At 39.9% G+C, this 17520-nt stretch overlaps 1 protein-coding gene across 2 annotated transcripts in view; it reads right to left on the bottom strand.

Annotated features, from left to right (window-relative positions):
* xpo4 (exportin 4) overlaps positions 1 to 17520 on the bottom strand; it is a 152262-nt gene that overhangs the window by 34526 nt on the left and 100216 nt on the right. For both annotated transcript variants that reach the window (XM_041199083.1, XM_041199084.1), the window contains 5 exons: positions 13034 to 13179; positions 11463 to 11640; positions 8732 to 8891; positions 4502 to 4671; positions 2851 to 3025 (listed from right to left, as the gene is read on the bottom strand). In XM_041199083.1, coding sequence (XP_041055017.1) covers positions 2851 to 3025; positions 4502 to 4671; positions 8732 to 8891; positions 11463 to 11640; positions 13034 to 13179 — 829 coding nt within the window. The remainder of the gene's footprint in view (positions 1 to 2850; positions 3026 to 4501; positions 4672 to 8731; positions 8892 to 11462; positions 11641 to 13033; positions 13180 to 17520) is intronic.

Genomic DNA, 17520 nt, shown 5'->3' with positions numbered 1-17520 from the left:
GAGAGGGGGGGGAAGAGAGAGAGAGAGAGAGAGAGAGAGAGAGAGAGAGAGGGGTGGGAGGGAAAAGAGAGAGGGAGAGGGTGGGAAGAGAGAGAGTGTGTGTGAGGGGGTGGGAAGAGAGAAAGAGTGAGAGGGAGTGGGAAGAGAGAGTGAGTGTGAGGGGGTGGGTGAGATAGTGAGTGTGAGGGGGTGGGCGAGATAGTGAGTGTGCGTGGGTGGGGTGGGAGAGAATGTGATGGTTGGGGTGGGAGAAGAGAGTGAAGAGTTGGGGGCAGAGAGAATGAGAGGGTGGAATCAGAGAGAGAGTGAGGAGGTGAGGGGAGAGTGAGTGTGAGGGGAAAGAGAGAGAGAAATGAGGGGCTCAGGAGGAAGAGAGAGAGTGAGTGTGAGGTGGTGGAGAATGTGAGAGGGAGTGGGGATGGGGTGGGGGAGGGAAGAGTGATTCACATGAATTCCTTAACTGTGATAGCCTGAGGATGTGAAACATGGTATAGTGATTGTACTTTCTGCTGGCAGCTTTGCATGGAATTTATAGCAGAGACAGGGTAGTTGGCCCATCTCATTTACGTTGGTGTCTATGTTCCACACAAGCCTCCTTCCACCCTTCTTGATCACACAATCAGGGTAACCTTCAACTTCTTACTTTCTTGTGTTTACAAGTTCATTGAAAGTATCTGTACTAGAATCATAGATTACAGCACAGGAGGCCATTCAGCATATTACCTCTCTGTCGGTTCTCTGCAACAACTCAGCTAGACCCACTCTTCCGCCTTTTCCCTGTTAAAACCTTCTCTTCAAATAATTATCCAGTTCCCTCTTGAAAACTGCAATTGAATCCATCTCCACCACACTCTCAGCCAGTGCATTCCAGATCCAAACCATATGTTGCATAAATAAGTTTTTCCTCATGTCACCTCTGGTTCTTCTATTAATCACCTTAGGGTTCTCAACCTTCTGCTGGTGGGAACAGTTTCTCCCCATTTATTCTATCCAGACCCTTCATGATTTTGAACGTCTCAACCTTCTCTTCTCCAAAGAGAACAGCCTCAGCTGGGCCAATCTATCCACATAACTGAAGTCATCCTCAGAACCATTCCTGTAAATCTTTTCAGCACTCTTTCTAAAGCCTTCATATCTTTCCCATTGAGGCTGAACCAGTCTTTTATGAAGGTTCATAACTTACTTGCATTTGTACTCTGTGCCCCTATTTATAAAACCCAGGATTCAGTATAATTTATTAACTGTTTTCCCAACCTGCCCTGCCACCTTCAATGATTTATTCACACATGCACCCAGGTCCCTCTGCTCCCGCATTCCCTTTGGAATCGTACCCTTTATTTTATGTCACCTCTCTCATTCTTCTGACCAAAATATATCACTTCACACTTCTCTACATTAAATTTCATCTGCCATGTGTGTGCCCATTCCACCAGCCTGTCTATATCTTCTTGAAGTCTATCATTATCCTCTGCACAGTTCTCAATGCTTCTGAGTCTTGCATCATCTGCCAACTTTGAAATTGTGCCCTGTACACCCAGGTCTAGGTTATTAATATAAATCAAGGAAAGCAGTGGCCCCTCTATATACCACCCCAGTTACAAGTAAAGTTTTCTGTAATTCATGTTTTTAATAGGCTTGAATTAAATAATTAAACTGTTGCATAATGAAACTCTAGCTATACTAAACACTAGTGATTCAAAATACCACACGGTTCATAATAAAATGCTGACTGCCTACCGGCACTAATATTTTTCACTTAAAAAGCATGGTTTACTGATTTTTGGGGACTCAGATGATTAATACACAGGAAAACAACATAATAGCAGATTTAGAAATGATATGGCTGACATTTTCTTAGAGCTCCTGCACCTTATAATTTGCCCTATGGCACTGGTCAGAGCTATGCCTGCCATAGGCCTTGGTTTCAGATATGGCTGCAGCAATGTTCTGAATCCCTTCGATGATTCATGAGTGAGAAAGTTTTCAGTAATTCTGCCTGGTCCACACATTCTGCTGGATGGGTACTGTTGATAAGGTGTGGCTCTCCACTGGTGCTGTTTGATTAATCTGGCTTTCTTCCTAGTCTCCTGTTGTTTCTCTTCAATGAGCATGTGGATTCTCATGGTGCAGTCCTCAAATCCTAACTCAGCAATGATTTTGAAATAAATGCTTTCCAAGGATAATAATGAATGTTGTGAAAGATTTCTCGAGTATGAGTGTTAAAAGAAATTGCGATACCTGCAGTGATCGTGAAGATATGGCCAAAAATCTTGTGCAAACTCTCAGATGAACACTATCTTTAACCAAGTTTATCCACTTTGATGAATTAAGCCTTTTAAAAGATAATGCATTTTTCAAGGGTGGATGAGGAGGCAGAAATAACTGAATTTGGAATAAGCGATGTCATCATGTCTACAGCACCATCATTTGAACATGGCTGCTACTGGGAGGCTGGGTGCTTCTAATGGGACTCACAATGAACGCTGAACCAGTAAGATATTCCTTGCCTCACAGACATTGCTGCTAATTTACAACATCCCCAATCCATGAAAATTAGAGTGTCAATGTCGGCAGCAAATCAGACTATGGAGGATATCGCAGCTCTGCTTGATTCTACCCTGTACTGACATTTACATATGTTCCAGCAGGGCCACAGGATATGGAAGTGGTAAATTATATAGCAGAGATCAACTAACTTAGTGAATACTAGCAGATTGAACCTAGAACCTTCCTGGTCAAAATTTTCTTCCAGAGATAGCTACTCCATCACATTTACTAACCTTAGAGTTCAGGAACTCCCTCAGAAAACTTTGGACAAAATATAAACTTAATCCATATTCAAATTCTCACCTCTGTCCAATACTGTTGTTTTGTTTCTGTATCCACATGAGCAAACCCTGCCAAAACCAGGGCTTTCATCAATGTCCGTTGTACACTACTAGGAAGGTAGTTCAGTGGTGGACTTCGACTTGCATACTGTTTTGCCAAATTCCACCAGCTTTCACATTTTATTACTAAGTTGGCCCTAAAAAGAAACAGTTATCAATTACCACTCCTTAAAATAAGTGCAAAGAAGGGAACTATAGTTACCTGAAAGCAGTTATGACCTTACAATTAATACTATAATTGGCATTAAAATCATGAACAAAATAAGAACTTGCTTTAAAAATAACATGACGTCAATATTTCATTGCATGATTTAAGTAGTCACAAAAAACAGTAATGCCAGGTGAAATGGCCTAATTTTTCAAAAATACATTTTTGACATAGCAGGAGCTTTAAAGTTATAATTCTTTTGAACATTCAGCTATTTTACAAAATCTTTGGGCTGTGCACTTTTGAACTTTTATGTACAATACACTTTACAACATTTCAATCATTAGTCAATAAGCTACTTAATGTGTTACTCCAAGTTAAATGTTCATGTAATCAATAATCCAGATAAAGCTTCAAAAGGCTGTATGGATGATTGTCAAAAATGCAACTTCATTTTCTTAATAAAATTATGTTATCTAGTGCTGGCCACCTGTTTGAGGTGCATTGAGGTGCATTGAAATAAAGCATAATCTGCTTCCAGCAAACTACCCCATCAGTGCTCAAGTCATTTCAGTTAGGCAACGTGTGGTTAAGTAATCTTTTGGAGAAACAACTGAATTAGTCATTGTCAGTTCTTATGCTGGAACATAACACACAAATAGAAACAAGAGAGTCAAGAGCTTTATGGAAAAAAAATGCAATGGGTTCTATAAACATATTAAAGACTAAATTTAATTTGGGAATTTATACCAAACATGACAGAATATGAAAGTAAAGAGGTCATGCTAATTCCAGACAAAATAATGGTTAGCTAACATCTGAAATACTTTGTGCATTTTTGAGTTCCTCAATACAGCAAGGAGATATAATAGCCTTGAAGCAAGTGCAACACAGATTTACCAGGATGAAGGGTTTGATTTACAAGGAAAACAGTTATGTTCTAAAATTTTACACATAGTCAAAATGGAAAAAATGTTGATTAATGCCATGAGCAAACCTAAAGTCAAGGGGCCATACAAGATATGCATTAGATACACAAATAGGGAGATGAGAATCTTTTTTGTGCAGTCAGCAGAACATGGAATGCTTTGCCACAGTGATAATCATTGATAAATCAATTATAAGTAACAAAAAAGTCCTTGATAATCACTTAAGAATATGAAAGAGAATGTGGAGAAAGCAGGAAAGCAGATGTGTAAAAATCAGTCTGCAAGAGATCTAAATTCAGTACAGGCAAGGAGGGCCTAATGGATCCATAATTTCAGTTATTTATTCCTTTAAATACTTATAAGAGTTCAAGAACTGGTTTCTAATGGTAACTGTGACAACATAGATAGGCAAGAGGCAAATATCTCTCAATAGGAGTATTTTGAGAAAAATCAGCTTTTGTTGAAAGTTGGCTGCTAAATTATGGTGACTGATGATTTTTGTTCTATTGTTATTGCCCACTTCACCAAGTACTCACCGTTCTCTCCTCTCTACTAGCGTTACAAGGAGTTGAACTGTATCATTTGCCAGGTCCTGTTCTGCAATCCACACTGAAAGATTACTGATAACTTTTTCTAGAAGGTACCCGACAATCCACTGAGCACCTTCAGTGTCTGCGCCAAATGCTGTACTCAACGGTAAACTTATCTGTAAGGAAAGAGGACATGCATTAAAAAGTTAGTATTGATGCCCATTCAGCTCTTTGGGCAGCAGGAAACTTTGCAAAAGTTCTCCAATAATGGGCAGTGCACCACTATCTTGGTATCCTTGGGAAGGCACAGATAAGTCTTCAGTTTCTTTGATAACTTTGCTGCTTTTTAAATTCACTGTTTTTTAAACTAATCTCAAATTTTCCACTGGAGTTATTTTTCACCATTGTTCCAACAGTATTGCTCATGATTATAAAATAATAAAGATAATATAGCATATTATCAATTTCAGAATCTCTAGCAAAAAATGGACTACTTTTGTTTTGTATCGTGCTTTCTCTCACAATTTGTATACAGCAAGTCCTTACAAACAGTAATTAAATGAAAAACCAAATAATTTATTTTTGGTGGGGCTGTTTAGGGAAGAATGTTGGCCAGGGTACCAGGAAAACCTCTTGCTCCTCTGAATAATACCATAGGATCTTTTCACTTCTATCTGAACAGGTTAGTTCAGGGTTAGTTTATTATGCAAAAGATAACACCTTTAAATAATGAAATGAAACTTCAGCCAAAATGAATTGTTCCAGTCCTTGGTTTGAGGCCATCACTACCAACTAAGCCAAGTTGACACTTTCATCTTGTTTACATAATTACGACCACAACATATTTTGATCGCCACTATTTTGTTCTTCCCAAGATTCGTTGTAGCTTTGTCTTATTTTCTTCTAAATCAATCAGGAGACATAAAGAAAGCACTAGAAAACAGATCCCTTTAGTATGCTTCTCTTAGTAATTTCTTTTAACCTTTCATAAAAAAGGGACAGAACACATGATAAAATTTCATAATGTAGTGCAACTTGTCCAGTAACATAGGAAACTGAAAATGTTGGTCAAACAAGCAAACCAAATTGTTGGATATAAAATCATCCAACAAAAGAGAAAAAGGGGCTATTTTATGATAAGGCCCCATTAATCATTTAACAGTTTTTCAAACGCTTTGGTGTGAAAAGAAGTCCCAATACTGTGAACAGTTTGGTCTCCATATCATAAAAAGGATATTGAGGCATTGGAGAAGGTTAAAAAAATAGATTTTCTAGGATGGATACCAGAACTGAGAAATTAGAGCTATCAGTAAAGACTGAACAGGCTACGGCACTTTTTTCTAGAAAAGTGAAGGCTGAGTGGTGACCTAATTTAAGTCTTTAAAATGATAAAGGGGTTCAATTAGGTAGGCATAAAGAGGGTATTTCCACTTAAGGCATTCAAAAACATGGGGTTATAAATGTAAAATAGTCACAAATACATCTAGTAGGGAATTCAGGTGAAACTTCCTTAAGAATGTGAAAAGCACTACCCACAAGGAAGTTCTGATGAAATCTCACAGACCTGAAATGCTAACTTTGTTTCTGTCTCCAAAGATGCTGCCTGACCTGAGTATTTGTTTATATTTCAGATTTCCAGCATCCACAGTATTTTTCTTTTGCACTATCACAAGCAGTTGAGGAAAATAGCATCTTTGCATTTAAGGGTAAGTTAGATAAGCAATTGAGAGAGAGAAAAATCAAGGGTATGCTTGGGGATGCTCACCTGAAATATGAAATTATTCATTTTGGCAGGAAGAATAAAAAAGCTTATTATCTAAATGGTGACAGACTGCAGAGCTGAGATTTACAGGACCCTGGGTGTTCAAGCGCATGAATTACAAAAGGCTAGCATGCAAGTACAGCAAGTAATTAGGAAAGCTAAGGGCATGTTATCATTTGTGAGGGGAATTGATTACAAAAGTAGTGAGACTATGCTTCAGTCTTGCAGGGCACTGGTGAGGCCACATTTGGAATACTTAGTACAGTACTGATCTCCTTACTTAAGGAAAGATGTAAATGCATTAGAAACTGTTCAGAGGTTTACTAGACTAATACCAGAAATGGGCAGGTTGTCTTATGAGGAAAGGTTGGATAGGTGTAAAGAAAAGATTTTTATTTTTTTCTTGGACTGTGGTTTTAAAAACTACCATGGCTGCAGTTTAAGGGAGATGTTCACTACAGCAGGAAGAAGAAAATCTACAACGTTGCTATCTCCTGAGACAGTATGTACCAGGTTGGACAGAATGGTGCTGGAGAGGTGACCTGGTTTAAGAGGGAACTGCCTAGTGATGGCATTTTGATTGGCTCCTGACCAAGTGGCCAGGTTGTGTGTGAGGATGATGCAGTAGATCAGCTCCTAGTCTGAAAAGAGGAAAGACAGGAAACCTCTCTCTCCTGTGTTTTGTAAGACTCCAGTAATCCTGCCATAGTAGCTAGCTGGCTATTCCTCACATTGCTGTATTCTGCTTTCTTTAAGAAACCCCTGTCAGGAGGAAAAGGGTAAAAATCACGAGTAGAGACTTTAAAAACAAGTTTCAACCAGGGAACCACAGACTGCAAGTGCTGGGGGGACTGCCTCGTGTCAGCCACAACAACCTGCAAGGAATTTGGAAGAAAGCAATCAAAGTCAACCCATCTAATCCTGAACTCCAGATTGGTGATATTGGACTGTTTTATCTCACCCTTAAAAGCCATGCTTTGTGTCTCCTGTGTGTATAGGGGTTTAAGAAGGTTAAGTTATAGAGTTAAAAGTTAGCAGTTCATATTTCTTTCTTTTGCCACTGGTTACAGACAATTTGTGTAATAAACAGTTATTTATTTGTTAAGTTTACAAACCCAGTGCTCGTATTCTTTTAACCTAAATTAAACAGTTAGGTAGAATTGGGGCAATTTAGTGGTCTGAATTACATCTTTCACATCTGTCTCAGCTCAGGGCTTGATACTACAATCCCCAATGAGTCATGACACAGGTTAGACTTATGTCCACTGGAATTTAGAAGAGTGAGCGGTGACTTGATTGAAACCTTTAAGATCCAGAGGGGTCTTTACAGGGTAGATGTGGAGAGGATGGTTCCTCTTGTGGAAGAATCTAGGACTGTTTAAAAATAAAGAGTTGCTCATTTAAGACAGAGCTGGGGAGAATTTTTTTTCTCCCAGAGGGCAGAGAGTTTTTGGAACTCTTCCTTAAAAGGCAGCAGAAGCAGAGTCTTTGAACATTTTTAAGGCAGAGCTCGACAGATTCTTGATTAACAAGAGGGTGAAAGGTTAATGGGGGTAGGCAGGAATATGGGGTTGAGTTTACTATTAGATTAGCCATTATCTTATTGAATGGCGGAGCAGGCTTGAGGGGCCTAATCCTGCACCTAATTTGTAGTTTCATATGTATGTACGTTTGTATGCATGTATGTTCGTATGAAGCATAAATGTCAGCTTAAGCCAGTTGGGCTGTTTCTGTGCTATAGATTCCGTAAATATAAATTAGGTTCTGTAATAAACTGGATGACTTTACGTAGAAAAATCAGGAAATCCAAAGTCTTGTTAACCATACTAACAACTTCAGTAAGTTATTATATTTCCAAGAGTAGATACCCATACTGACCAAAGGATCTTTGAAATGTGTGACTCTGAAATTGTACAACAGAGGTCAAAGTGCTTCAGTCTAAACAGCGACCCAAAAGCATGACTTTTGTTGGATACACATGAAAGGGATAGCTGAAGGAGTCTTCAAACTTTCTTGAAATCAACCTTATCTATTACACAGAATTGGCCCCCCCTGGAATGTACACACACTTTATTCTTCACTAAAAATCATTATATCCAATTTTGAACTGAGTAAGTAAATTAAGCAGGTTTGTTTGAATATGGATTTTTTCAAAGAAAACTAGCAATATTAGGGCTGATATATATTGGTACCAAACGCAGAAGTGAAAAACATGAAGGCACTGTGCACTTGAGTCTACGTTATAACTTAAAGTCATCAAAGGGATGCAATGACCTATCAGATACACTACTCATCCAGATATGAAGGGGAACTGACACATACTACAGGTTCAATTACGGGGCATGCACAAGAATTTAAAAATGATTAAGTGAACACATTCATATAGACATGGAAAACCAGATCTGAACGAAAACCAAAAAATTGATTAAGAAACAATAGCTTCTAAATCTACAAATGCATTCAATATTGAATACCTGATCATAAAGTTTTTCATCTACTAAAAGGTAGGTCTTTGTCCATCGTTTCAGGAACCACATAATATCTTTGCCCATTTGAGGACTGAGGAGTTCTGTCAAGTTTGCCCTTGTGGCTCGAGACTCAACTTCTGAAGCTCTCAGAACAGCAGCTAACAATCTGGAAATAGGAATTTCGGATCAGTTTGATGTGTTATTTCACAGGTCCTTTCAGGTTTACTTCCAGTTTCAAATAAATTTAAACTTCATAAAGATACACTTTAATATTTTTATATCTGCAACTCTAAAAAATAACAATTAGATTCACATTTCTCCTAAAGGTACTTAGCAGTACTGTTCAACAACCCATGTTTTACCCTTATACCCCGCCTATATGTTATCCTTCAAGCATCAACCAGCTATTTGAGCATGCGTTGAGCATGCTTTTCTTGTCCTACACATAGAACTCAAGAAATGAGAACTATGGTTGATCTCTCCGCTCAATGGAGCCAATGGTAAGGTCCTGCCAATGTGCTAGCTAAGATCAGCAAACTTAGAGTCTAAGCATCAAACTCAGAACCATACTTGTTTGCATTGCTCAACACCACACACTAGATATTTAACAATTAAATCATTGAAGGGCATAGAATCAAGATAGACCATCACACAGAAATCAGATGTTTAATTTGAAAGAGATGGAAAAGATGCATCCAACAGACTGCCTAAATTGCTAACACACTACTGACAGTCACACAGGGAGAGCATTTTGCAGATATTTGAAGGGCATTTGTGCTGCTCTCCAGAGTGGAGAGTATAAATACATAGGCTAGAACTTTGAACTTCATTTGGTGTGTAAAACAGGCAAACCCCCCCCAGATTGGCCACCTGTTACACACGCCCTCAACTCTCCCCCCATCCTATCGATTTTCCATTCCATTAAAGTCCTTGAAATCCCCGCAGTTTAAAGTTCAACCCATAATAAAACAATAGCAAGTGAATTGAAAAAAGTGTAAAAATCAAAGTTAAAACCAAAATCTGTTTCTATTCATAATTTAGACAGTTAATTTTCATTTAATATATTAACCAACACCCAAAGAAATAAGCTTTAAGTGTAAGAACTTACAATTTTTTAAATGGGCATTTAATTGAAACCTTTGTTTCATTACAGAACATTTTATGGAGTGAGAACACCAGTCAAAGCATAGCACCATTACTGAATATTTATTAAATGTTACGTGATTGCCATTTGTAACATTTAAACAAGTTGTGAAGTGCTTATTCATAATGTTTAAAATACAAGAGTTACCGACAGAACTCCAAGACAACAAATGGTTAGACTGAACTTTAAAAGTTAATCTAAAACTTTGATCCATAACTTCCAATCTCCGGGGCATTGTACCGGGGTGGGGGAGAGGGACCCAAAAATGTGCTGGGGAACATCCCATTTCCTGGAAGTCCCCACATAAATTCCATGTCAATTGCCTGGAAAGTTCAAACTTCTGTTGGGCAATTGCTCTTCACTGGGAACCATCCAAAACTCCAGTAAAAATCACAAACTTCGGTTAGTTCCGACTGCCTTACAGGAATAGATACTCAGAAAAAGTTAGAAGAATTAAAATCCCTTCCAACTCCTGGGTAACTATAGCACTGACCAACCCTGTCTTCCGTACCTTCAGCTCAGGTGCCCTCAACTGAAGGCCTTGGGGACCGGCGTGCTGCACCTTCCTCACCCGGCCCGAGATGGAAAGCTGTATTTCAGGGTGTAACTAGGGGACGAGTGGCAATCTGACTGTGATTGACACTCCACTGAAGTTATGGCCTTTTACTTTCTATATTACCTATTCCTTCATGGGAGTCGCTGGCTAGGCCAGCATGTGCTGCCCAGGCCAGCATGTGCTGCCCATCCCCAATTGCCTCGAGAAGGTGGTAGTAAGCCACCTTATTGAACTGCTGCAGTCCATGTAGTGTAGGTACACCCACAGTGCTGTTAGGAAGGGGTTCCATGGTTTTAACCCAGCAACAGTGAAGATATAGTTCCAAGTCAGGGTTGTGTGTGGCTTGGATGGTAACTTGCTTGTGGTGGTGTTCTCATGCATCTGGTGGTCCTTCTTGGTGGTAGAGGTCAAAGGTTTGCAAGGTGATGCTGAGTGAGGCTTGATGAGTTGCTGCAGTGTATCTTGTATGTGGTACACACTGCTGCCACTGTGTTGATGGTGGAGAGAGTAGTGTTTAAGTTGGTGGATGGGGTGCCAATCAAGCAGACTGCTTTGTCCTGAATGTGTTGAGCTTCTTGTGTTGTTGGAGCTGCAATCATCCAGACAAGTGGAGGGTATTCCTCCACATGCCTGACTTGTGTCTTGGTAGTGGATGGTGGACAGGCTTTGGGGAGTCAGTGGATAAGTTACTCACCTCAGAATTCTCAGCCTCTGACCTAGTAGCCACAGTATTTATATGGCTGGTCCAGTTCAGTTTCTGGTCAGTGGTAACCCCCCTGGATGTTGATAGTGGGGGATTCAGTGATGGCAATGCTGTTGAATGTCATGGGGAAATGGTTATTGCCTGGTACATGTATGCTGTGAATGTTACTTGCCACTTATACTTTCAATAGGTCTAAGGTTTTAGGTGGAACAAGATAGCAGTTTCTAATTTTCTCAGTCATTACAGCTAATTTTAGAAAGATTTTGAGTAAAAACTATATGCATAGCAACCTTTCTTCCAATCATATCACTTAAAAAAAAAAATCAACTCTTACCTAATCACAGAATCTGTTCTGTTACATCCTGGAATAGAGGAAGCTTTTTCCCCTGGGGAACCCAGAATCTGAAGTGTTGTGTTAATGTCAACTTCAGTGGCATGCTTAATGGAATATTCCATTATTTCTGGAGGTATAAGAGGAGTCTCTCCCTGAGTATCATCAGCTAAGAGGTAGCCTAGCAACATTAACAAAGATACCAGGTTACAAGTCCGGTTTAGCATTCTATAAAAATAATTTATTTCATTTATCTTGACAAACTACAATGAACATAAACCAAAATGAATTTCGTGTAACAAAATATTTCATTATACAGAGAGAAGATCATGCAATTAAGGAATACAGTTTCTCTCCATATGCATTGTTTTTCATGTCAAGATTCTTCCAAGTACTTTGGTTATAAAAGCACGAACTTCCTACCTACAAACAGAGATATTAATACCAACAATACAAATACATACATAGCATTGCTTTTTACAATCCAAACTGTTGTGTACATTCCTTTTTCAAGTAATTTGACTCCTTGAAATGCTTATGAAATGGCCACCTAGCACTACAACTACTTCTGCTCTCTAAAGAGCATTCTTCCATAGTTAACTAAAATGAACTCTACTCCAGCAAATAACATACATTTAAACTTTTTGGCTACTCTACAGTAGGTTGTTATGTTAGTACACATGGTCTGAAATGATCATTTTAAGGAGAGTGCTAAACAGACCAAAGGTTAAAGAAAATTGACTTGTTTGATGATTAGCAAATTTAAAATTCTTTTTAAAGAACTGCCAAGTCACTTGGTTTAATTTACACAGCCTTCTTTTCAATAAAGATAAATATAAACACCCATTAGTCTTTTTCTTTCATATTTAAATTATTACGATCCCCATAGTGACTTTTTTAAAAAGAAAGGAATTCCCACAATGCCAATGGAAAGAAAACCAATGGACAAAATTTCAACTTCTAAAACTTTTACAGTAACAAATCAAAATCAACACAATTCAAATATTAACAGGCAAATGATACTTCAAATAAACAGGAAAATTTCGCTCTAAATCATCGATACAACAAAGATATGTTGTACAAAGCTACAAGCACTCTCACCCCTCATCATTAAACTCAGTTACTGAGCCCCACAGCTCTCTGCATTTCCCAGGTGGGGATTCAGTTCCTTTACTCAGACAGGAGGTAGGCCCCAAGTCCCTTCTGACAGCAGTTTCACCACATCTGATTTCCAATGGCCCCCAAAGGTTACATCTTTCCCAGCCTCAATGCTCAGCTCTTGGAATCCGCCTTTTTGATCTCCTCCAGTAGCTGCTACTACTTCCCACCTCAGCTCCCTTACACCCACAGTTTCATAGTTCCTGTCCTATTCTCAAAGACTTCTTCCTGTTTCTTCACCAGGATGTGTCTGTCTTCTTTCTGCAACTGTTTTCTTCTCCCAGCTGCAGAACCCCAAGCTGTAATTAGATATCCCAATTAGCTTTATCTGCCTTTTTTTTAAAAGCTTCTATCCCATAACACAGGCTTTTCCCAAAGCGCAAGGTTTGTCGCGATATACTTAGTAGTGAACCTACCTGTGACTAAAAGTAGCCAATGAATATCCTCATACAAATCATCCAGTACTTTATTATCCAATGTTGCTGGTCCTGGTGATGAAAGAAACTGCTGTTGTTGCCTTTGTAACTGGCCATGAAGTCTTGTTACTCTATCTTCCAATAAACTGCATGAGACAAAAGAAAAATCAAGTTTATCAAATTACAGAATCAATTCATTGGCATTTAATCCCCAAATGTGCACATAAAGAATCTCTAAAGGTTATTAAAAAATGGTGATTGATATTTGTTCCAGGGGCTGGCTGTAACACACTGTACAGAGGGGGACAAGGTGTAGGATGCATGACTGACTATCTCAATTGCACTCTTACAAGGTGGACAAATCACCCTGGGCGCTATTGTTATGCTCTAACAAAGGTGAATATAAAGGAACACTGACAGAAACACTGGAACAGGTTTCCAAGAAAAAAGAGTGTATGGGAGAAAGAAAGGGAAAAACAAAAATTTATCACATTACATAGTCATGAATAAAATCAAAAGCTAATTAAAAAATGCTCTAGTATTTACAATGTTTAAAGTATAGAGATTATACAGTTATTGAATCATCTTATTTATAACTCGATCGAACATTCAAATCAATAATCCCCTTGGTTCTGGATGATTTATCTTTACATAGATCAATACTGTCCAGTAGAAAATAGTAGTCACATGTAATGGAAACATCATTTTAACACAAAATGCTTTACTCGCAATACAGGCAAATGTACTTCACAAATACATTTACTTAGTGTCTGGCACCATTCGATGCTAAATGTTGCGGTCTTTCCTTTTCAAAGATTAGAATACAGGTATGTATTTTTTTTATTCTTTTGGAATATGGGCGTCGCTGGCAAGGCCAGCATTTTTAATGCCCATCCTGAATTGCCCTTGAGAAGGTGGTGATGAGCTGCCTTCTTGAACTGCTGCAGTCCATGTGTTGAAGGTATGCCCATTGTGCTGCTAGGGAGGGAATTCCGGGATTTTGACCCAGCACCAGTGAAGAAACAGCAATATAGTTCCAAGTCAGGATGGTGTGTGGCTTGGAGGGGAACTTGCAGGTGGTGGTATTCCCACACATCTGCAGCCCTTGTCCTTGCCCTTGTAGGAGTCACAAGTTTGGAAAGTGCTGTCGAAGAAGCCTTCCTCGAGTTCCTGCAGTCTTGCAGATGGTACACGCTTCTGCCACTGTGCATCAGTGGTGGTGGAAATTGATGTTGAAGGTGGATCATGTGGGCTGCTTTGTCCTGGATGGTGCTGAACTCCTTGAGTGTTGTTGGAGCTGCTCTCATCCAGGCAAGTGCAGAGTATTCCATCATACTCCTTACTTATGCCTTGTAGCTGGTGGACAGGCTTTGGGGGGAGTCAGGAGAGTTACTAATTGCAGAATTCCCAGCGTCTGACCTGCTCTTGTAACCATAGTATTTATATGGCTGGTCCAGTTCAGTTTCTGGTCAATGGTAACCCCAGGGGTTTCAGCTATGGTAATGCTATTGAATGCCAAGGGGAAATGGTTGGATTCTCTCTTGTTGGAGATGGTCATTGCCTGGCATTTGTGTGGCACGAATCTTACTTGTCACTTAATAGCCCAAGCCTGAATGTTGTCCAGTTCTTGCTGCATGTGTGCATGGACTGCTTCTGTCAGACAGTACTTCTTACAGCTTCTAGGCTTTCGTCCAACAGTTTCAAGCGACAATTTTACTCTTTCACTTGATCAGAACGATTGTTGAGAATGATAACTTGCACAATTAGATGCAACCGACTGGCCCTCCCTCTCCATTCAGAACACAGTTGCAGATTATGTCTTTTGCCAGGATGTGCCCTTTTTGAGTGGCTGGCTATTGGAGCAAGGTGAAACATGTTCACATTTGAAAACAAAGGCAAGAGCATTTGGACTAACTGTGGACAGACATTTGATCTCAGTTTTTGGAGCGAGGGGGAGTGCGGGAGCACGAGAGAGAGGTCTCACAGAGGCAAAAGGCTGCAGCTGACGTGGTCAGAGAGAAGGCAGCTCTGAGGTCACTGTAAAGTACCAGGTGGAATGCAAGAAGTAGGACAGTCTCTGGTAAAAGAGATGCATCCCAAGGCACTATAAAGACTTGGGAAGATTTGCCTTGGCGAGGCTGGGAGCAGACCTTACAATTGGTAGTCAGCTTGGAAGTTCTCCAAAACCTGAGGGAAGTATCTTTCAACGTTCATTTGACATTACTGGCTTGACAAAGTGGAGATGTGAACCCACTGGATGCTGGGAGTGACCGTGGAATGTTTCCTATAAAGACTGTAATCCTGTGGTGAGCATGCTGTAACGTATATTCTCTGTAATATGTATGCAGTGTGGAGTTATCAGTTTTGTTAAAACATAAAGAGAATTAGCTGCCTACCAAATAATGTTTAATCAATGTTGTTTTTTAGTTTGTTAGCTACAGCAAAAGTCTTAAAACTTGAAATTCCTTTAAGTTGATCACTGGGAGCACAAATATCTTTTAAAAAGTTTTAGGTCTCTACAGGGATCGCAACAAAATATGCTGTGCAAACATGAGTAATTAGTTCACATCCCAACACAGGCGACAATTACACATTTTTTAAATTTATGAATCAAATATGCAATTAGCCCCATCTGGATTTCCAATTAACCACATGTGGCTAACAGCTAACTTATTGGGCATCATTGCCATAGATGATTACTGTCCGTTAACCTATCAATTTAATGACTTTTTAAAACTTATTTATTCTTTCATCGTAAGTGGGAGTCATTGGCACGGCCAGCATTTGTTGCCCATCCCTAAATACCCTTGAATGGAGTGGCTTGCTATGTCATTTCAGAGAGCAGTTAAATGTCAACCACATTACTGTGGGTCTGGAATCACATGTAGGCTGGACCAGTTAAGGACGGCAGATTTCCTTGCCTCAAGGACCAGATGGGTTTTTACGACAATCTGCAACAGTTTCAAGATCACTATTACTGAGACTAGCTTTTTGATTCCAGGTTTTATTAATTGAATTTAAATTTCACCAGCTATCATGGCGGAATTTGAACCCATGCCCCAGAGCATGAGTCTGAACCTCTGGATTATTAGTCCAGTGACATTACCACTATGCCACCGTCTCCCCATAATATACATTTAATGACTTAATAAGAGGAGAAAACAAGAAGTGTTAGATTTCAAAAATATTCAGGTTCATTTTTATTTCAGTTTCAGAACAACTTTTTTTTGATAATCCTCTACATGGTGTTCCTTGTGCTGTCTGAATGTACATGTTGCTCAATTCCTATAGGTCATCAGGTCCAATACATTATAGGAAATGTGCTTGCTTTTTGGAGTTGTTTGCATTGTCTGTGTTATAAAACCATTCCTATTTGGTGGGATCCAATTACAGCCTCACTACACCCCTAATTTGTCTGTGCCAGTCGAATGTCCCAATCCCACTAACTACACTAGCTGATTCTTCTATGTACACAAATAAAGGGACAATGGAAGGCTGACAATTCAGACATCAGTCTAGTTGCATTTCATAAAAGATTATTTCTAATATCCCAGAACTTACGTTCCCTGCAGGGGGGTGGGGGCCAGGAAGGACCCCAGAATATGCACTGGGGGACTCCCTGGAATCCCTAAGCAAGGACTGCATGGAATTGCCCAGGAAGTTTAAACGTCCGATGGGCAATTACACTGCAGAGAACCATCCCATACTCCGACTTAAATCGGAGACTTCAGATAGTTCCAACTCTCTTAGCAGAAAAGTTGCCCAGAAAAATTTAAAAGGAGTAAGACCACTTCTAACTCCTGATTCCCCCACCTTGACACCCCACCTCTGGTCTACTCTGCCGACCTCTCGACTTACCATCAGATGCAACCCCCCCCATCCCCACTCCCCACGCCGACCCATCCTAACACTCACCCAACCTACCCTGGCCTATTCTACCCCCTCAACCCCTCCTCCCCTGACTGACCATGCGACCCCTCTCCACCCTGATCCCCATGCTCTTACTTTCTCCTTGGTTTCTCAAAGTGGCTGGGACTTTTAAACTTACCTGCTTTACAGCAGTTAGTGTGCAAAAAAGGAGACGTGGCTTCACTTCCGCCGACGCTGCTGCCCTACACTGGAAGGAGTCCTGAGCCAGTTACACTTCACAGTTCTCACTAGGCCTGGTTTGGGAGAGCGGGCAAGAAATGTGCAGCTCCTGGCCTGGATAAGTAAAAAGGAGCAGAGTGGCAATCCAATTGTGATTGCCACTCCTCGGAAATTCTGGCCCAATATTTGTTCTTAGGAATTCGCAGCTAGGCTGGTATTGAAGTCACTTTGATAGAACTATGGAAGCATACAATATAGCTTGGCCCATTGTGTCTATACCTGTCCTTTTCCAGAGAAATCCAAAGTAATCACATTGCCCTGCCCTCTCCACAGAGACCTATTATATTGTCCTCTGCTCCAAATGTTCCAGATTCAATCCTTAAACTATTGAGTTAGAT

This window comes from Carcharodon carcharias, chromosome 11 (genome assembly GCF_017639515.1).
Source record: "Carcharodon carcharias isolate sCarCar2 chromosome 11, sCarCar2.pri, whole genome shotgun sequence".
Classification (NCBI taxonomy): Eukaryota; Metazoa; Chordata; class Chondrichthyes; order Lamniformes; family Lamnidae; genus Carcharodon; species Carcharodon carcharias.
This window is presented reverse-complemented; position numbering and strand designations above follow the sequence as displayed.